Genomic DNA, 6,005 nt, shown 5'->3' with positions numbered 1-6,005 from the left:
GACGTGCCATCTCTCCGATCGAACATCCCCCGCTCCCCGCAACGACCCCCTCCGGTGCCAGTTGTACTCGCCGCGTCCTCCGACGTCGGCTTGAGGAAACGGCCGGTGTTAGTTGCCAGGAGCCTGCCTGCTCAAGTGAAGAGAAGCGCACGAATAGATCCTGCACTTTTTTGGTTATCAAAAAATCCTGCAGGATCAACGAAACCAAGGAAAGCTGAAGAATAGAGATACCGGTGTGCACGGACCGAACTTCCGCTCGCGGGCGCTTAGCTGGGCCTCCCCTAGGGGTCTCACCTGGCTTGGTTGCACGCGCCGAGGTCGTGGTGCCCGTGCATACACTCAAGAGCAGCAATCCGACACCACCATCATGTCTGAAGGGGGGGAGCCCCCCCCCTTAGACCAACGCAAGCGTGGCCGAGGCAGGTCCGGCATCGCGCGGTCAGTTGTTCGAAGAGACATCTTCGACAACTCGACCGTGCCTGTCGCCCTCACCCCCGCCGCCGCCCCGCGTATACGCATTATACATGCTGAAACCGGTGGAGAGGACGTCCACCGGGCTGCTGAAGCAGACTTCGCCGTCACTGTAGCTGAGTCTACAGCAGGCGCGGAAGGAGCCAAGCGCCCGAGACCGGACTCTTCGCCGGAGTCCATGGAAGGGGAGGACAAGCGCCCCAAGACCGATGCTTCCACTGCATCACCACCGTACGGATCGCCGCAGGATTCGGCATCCTCATCGCGCGCGGCATCGCCTACAACGGGCGAAGCAAGCGAAAAAGGACGGCCAAAAGAATTACCACCGCCGCGATCCCCCTCCCCAATGGAGGGGGGGTCGCAAGACACCTGGCCGCGTGACTCGACGAGCTACGCGGCACTGCCATCGACGGTCGAGGAGAGGACAGCCTCCCGTCCCACTTCACCGCAACCGGGGCCGTCAGGGGTCACCTATGCGGCGGCCGCTGCCGCTCCAGCGTCGCCCAGGAGTCGAGCCCCTGCACCGGTACCAGCCCCAAGAGCGACGCCTCGTTCAAGCTACCCGCCGATCACGGCGGAACGCCTACCGAACTGGACGAGGCACTTCGAGGTGCTTAAAAACAAGCTAGGACACGCCCCGAACGCACGCCCTTTGGGAAAGGGAGTGCGCTTCTTGCCCGGATCCGCGGAGGAATTTCGGGTCATCCAGCGCCATCTGACTGAGGCTATGAACCAGGATAAGACTATATCCTGGTTCTGCTATAGCCCAGCCGCGGAACTGCCAACCAAGGTGGCCATTAGGGGGCTACCACTCGACACACCCCCGGAAGAGGTGATCGCCGCCCTGCGCAGTTTAGGGTTCCCTGCGCAGAGCGCGAAGGCGATTCCAGGCGGAAGAGGTCGACATGGGTGCACCTATTTCGTCCAGCTGGTGCACCTGAAGGAGCAGGAGCTCAGGTCACTATACAAGACTACTGAGCTCCTGTGCATGCCCGGCCTGCTGATTGAAGCCTGGAGAGGCGCGAAGAGCCCGCCTCAATGTCACCGCTGCCAGGCATTTGGCCACTCCTCGGCCAATTGCCATAGGCAACAAAAGTGTGTTCGCTGCGCCGGCGAACACCTGGCACGGGACTGCCCGAGACCTCTTTCGGAACCACCGACGTGCGCAAACTGCGCTAAGGCGCATACTGCAAAGGACCGGAGGTGCCCGGTCTTTAAGAAAGAAGCACGAAGGAGGGGCATTAACGTGCCCGCCCCTCACCCGAACGGACCGAGAGCACAGCCAAAGGGGGACAGGGAGCGTGTCCCCCCGGTAGCACCTAAGCAGGTGGTCGGTCGCCCTATCGTCGCAGAACCTAAAGCGACGATAGTAGTCGACCAGCGAACCAAGCAGCCACCCCCTGCGAAGAAAGCCACGGAGGTGCGAGCCAAGCTTGCGCCCCCAACAACTTTGGCGCCTCCAGCCAACCAGCCGACGGCCAGGGACCAGCCTATAAAGGTGCCTAACAAAAAGAAGAGAAGAAAGAGGGCAGCTAGGCCTCCCAGGACTGAGCCTGCGGCGGCATCGACGCCGCAGCCCAGGAAGGCAGCGACGGAGCCAAAGTCCGCTCCGGCTGCCGCCACGCGTCCGGTGGTGAGGCAAGAAGTGCCTCCCCCTGCGCAGATGACTACCTCGGCCAGTGCGAAAGGCCTGGACACCACCATCATCGTCCGGGTCTTCATGGAGGCACTGACGGCAATCCTGGTCGCCTATACACAGGGCCAGGACATAATACCTGCCATCTCAGCTGGAATAGCCGCTCTTGCGAAGCTCAATTCCAGCTGAGAATACTATACTGGAACCCAGGTGGCATACGTGGCCATATCCGGGAGCTGACCCTACTCGCCCAGTCGCAGGATATTCACGTAATCCTCCTGGGCGAGACGAAGCTCTCGGCTGAGATCGAGCTCCGAATCCCGAATTTCTTCGTGTATCGGCGAGATGAAGTCTCTCCCCGGGGCTGCCCATTCAGAGGAACTGCAGCCCTGGTGAGGAGGGATATCATACACGAAGAACTTGCACATGCACCTTTTGTGAGCCTACGTACGCAGGGGGTGCGTGTGCATGCTGGTGAGACGGAGCTGCTGCTGTATGCCGCCTACAAGCCACCCGGACAGGTTTTCTGCAGCACCGATGTCCAATCGCTTATCGACTCGCCGATGCCTACACTGATCGTGGGTGATCTGAACGCGAAGCACCACGCTTGGGGCTCGCGCGTCATCACCCAGGCGGGTAGGCACCTGCTTGAGGATAGCGAACGACAGGGTTACGGTGTGTTGGGTCCAGGAGCGCCGACCCACATACCGACTAACCCTTCGTACCAGCCGGACGTCCTGGACATCGTGCTGCACCACCGACTAGACGCACCCATCGATGTTGAGGTGAATTACGACCTCAACACACAGCACCTGCCGATTGTGGTCACAATCGCCCTCCAGCGCGACTTTACAGTGCCCCGCTCCCCTCGTTTGCGGGTCGACTGGGGGCGCTACTCCTCAGAGCTCTCGGAGTTTGAGCTCACGGTCCCGATCGCGACGACTGAAGATGTGGAAGGAGCTGCTTCTAAAATTTCTGAGGCGATCCAGAAAGCCAAAGAAGCAGCCACCTCTCAAGGAAGCACACCGAGAAGTCGTCAGGACCAGCTGCCGAGCTCGCTCCGAGTGAAGCTGAGGAAGAAACGAGTTCTTCGCCGACTGTGGGCGCGAACGCGCTGCCCGAGGGTGAAGCGTGACCTCAATAGGATTGCAGAGGAAGTGTCGCGTGCGCTCGTGGCTCTCGAGGATGACTACTGGGAGGCCACCATCGATCGAGCATCCGAGCACGACACTACGTTGTACCATCTCTGCAAACAGCTTACCGGACATGACTCGCCTGTTTACCCGCTCCTAGATCGAGCGGGTAACAGAAGATATTCCGCCAGCGACAGAGCAGAGATCCTGGCGGAACATTTGGAGGGTCAATTCACCCCCAATCCACCGGACTTATCAAGAATCGATGTCGTCCATCATCACGCGGCGATCCAGAGGCAAGTGGAGGTATTCCTGTCGGCCCCAATCCCGCCGCTCCAGGGAGACGATTATATCTCTCTGTCCGAGCTGCGGAAGGCCGTCTTCCGATTACCGAAGAGGAAGGCGCCAGGCCCCGACGGAATTACCAACGCCGCGTTGATGCAGCTACCCAACAACTGCCTCGTAGCGCTCGCGAGTGCTTTTAACGGGATACTCCGGACCGGACACTTCCCCGAGGCGTGGAAGAGAGGGAAGGTTATCGCCCTCCCTAAACCCGGGAAGGATCGTCGCCTCCCGGCAAGCTATCGGCCTATCACGCTACTCTCGCACATCGCCAAGCTGTTCGAGCGTCTGTTGCTGCGGAGACTCGCGCCTCACCTGCCCCTGCGCGAGGAGCAGTTCGGATTCCGCAGCGACCATTCAACGACGCTCCAGCTGGCGAGAGTTCTTAGCCACTTAGCCAGTGAGCGAAACAGAGGGCATCCCACCGTCGGGGTCTTTCTCGACATGGAGAAGGCCTTCGACCGGGTGTGGCATGCCGGACTCCTGGCTAAGCTCTTGAACACCTCGGCGCCTCTCGCGTATGTGCGAGTAGTGGCGTCGTTTTTGGAAGGCCGAAGCTTCTATGTCTCGGTGGAAGGCGCGGACTCTCAGCCGCGCCCCATTCGAGCCGGAGTACCCCAGGGTAGCTGCCTGTCACCGCGTCTATACGCGGTGTACACGGACGACATCCCTACCCTCCGCGACCATCTGCGTGAGGGTGAAGAGGATGTGTTGCTGGCCCTGTACGCGGACGACAGCGCATTCTTTTCGTCGTCCTACCACCAGATCGTCGCAATAAACAAGATGCAACGAGTGTTGGATCTGATACCGGATTGGCTAGACAAGTGGAGGATGGCTGTCAACGTCGATAAGACGGCCGCTCTGCTTGTCGGTGCTGACAAGCCGATGCGTCGGCTCACCCTTCGAGGCCAGGACGTGGGATGGCAGACCTCAGTCTGCTACCTGGGGTGTCACTTGGACCGCAGGCTGCGCATGATACCCACCGTTAACAAGGTGGTGAGTCATGCCGCGGCTGCCCGGTCTAAGCTGCACACCCTCTTCACGTCGCGGCTTTCATTAAAGACCAGACTGAGGGTCTACGGTGCCTACGTCCGCTCGCGCCTGACGTATGCGGCCCCCGCCTGGTACGCACTCTGCTCAGCGTACCAGAAGCGGAGGATTCAGATCCAACAGAACCGATGCCTACGCTTGATTGTAGGAGCTCCGAGGTACGTCAGAAATGATGTCATCCATAGAGACACCAGGACGCCCACCGTGGAGGAGTTCGTCCGCAAGCTCGCTCGCTCGCTATTTGCTAAGGCAGATAGCAGTGCGAGCGTACACCTCCACGGTATAGCACCACTTCATGCCAGACCACCTGAGGGGCGTCCGTTACCTCGTGAGCTCCTATTGTCGCCGACCATCAGCGCCGATGCAGGCATCGGTGAAGAGGAAGACGACGATCTGGAGACGCGGTAGGACGACATAACCAGTGAACAACATTACCACTGAAGAAAGATAGCCACTGGGTCACAACGACCCTGGCCCTATGGGCCTAAAAGAATCGACACGACGGTCGAACCGTCGGGGAGGACCATCCCGGGTAGGGGGGGCAACCCCGAGGCCCGTACCCAGACTGGCCTAGGCTAGCCAGGAGGACCATTGATTGAATAAGTTATCGTTTTTCATTAATAATAGCTAGTGAATAACCAGGTATTAGTTAATAATGAGCTTGTGACTTGCGAAATAGTACGATATGTTTCGCAAAATGTCCGTCAAATATGTGAATACATCCATCATTAACGCCATTTTGTGTGCAGAAATGCAAATCGCATTTGCGCTGCGTATTAGCAGTCTATAAATCATAAGTATGCTAATGCCAGCTGAACGTATTCACTTTGACTTTAGTGATTTACACAACGGATTAACATTTTGTACGAGAATATATTTAAATATACTGTTTGTAGAGAAACATTAACATTACTTTTCTTGCCTTGTTTCATTTTTATATTAGCGAAACGCGGCTTTGCCATCGTGAAATTAAATTTATAAAGAAAATTCAAAATCTGCGATCTTAACGTACATAATGCATGATACAAATTATTTAAATTATTAGGTAGCAGCGACAAAAAAGTGTTTTTATTTACTAGCAATATCAAATAAAAAAGAAGCATTTATTTTGAAATCACACACAGACACTGCAATTTTATTTATTTGTTTAGATTATATCATATTGTTTCTACGGCGATGTGACAGTAACGATAGGACTTCTTGAATTTTTTTATTAGGCAAGTTTGTAGTTATTGTTTGTTTGTATTAGGTAAGTAACTATATGCTTAACTTTTCTTAAATATATATATCTATCGATATTCATACCTATATTTAGTTAATTATTGTAAGTATCATTTTTATAATCTGATTTTATCTGTCGTCATTCTTTTAAA

The 6,005-nt window shown here is 56.1% G+C and overlaps 1 protein-coding gene across 1 annotated transcript; it reads left to right on the top strand.

Moving 5' to 3' along the window:
- The first annotated feature begins 367 nt into the window (after positions 1 to 367).
- Positions 368 to 2,296, top strand: LOC126770887 (uncharacterized). The gene has a single exon (XM_050490496.1). The coding sequence runs from the start codon at positions 368 to 370 to the stop codon at positions 2,294 to 2,296; it is 1,929 nt and encodes a 642-aa protein (XP_050346453.1).
- The last annotated feature ends 3,709 nt before the right edge of the window (positions 2,297 to 6,005 follow it).

The sequence above is a fragment of the Nymphalis io genome, chromosome 9, assembly GCF_905147045.1.
Source record: "Nymphalis io chromosome 9, ilAglIoxx1.1, whole genome shotgun sequence".
Classification (NCBI taxonomy): domain Eukaryota; kingdom Metazoa; phylum Arthropoda; class Insecta; order Lepidoptera; family Nymphalidae; genus Nymphalis; species Nymphalis io.
This window is presented reverse-complemented; position numbering and strand designations above follow the sequence as displayed.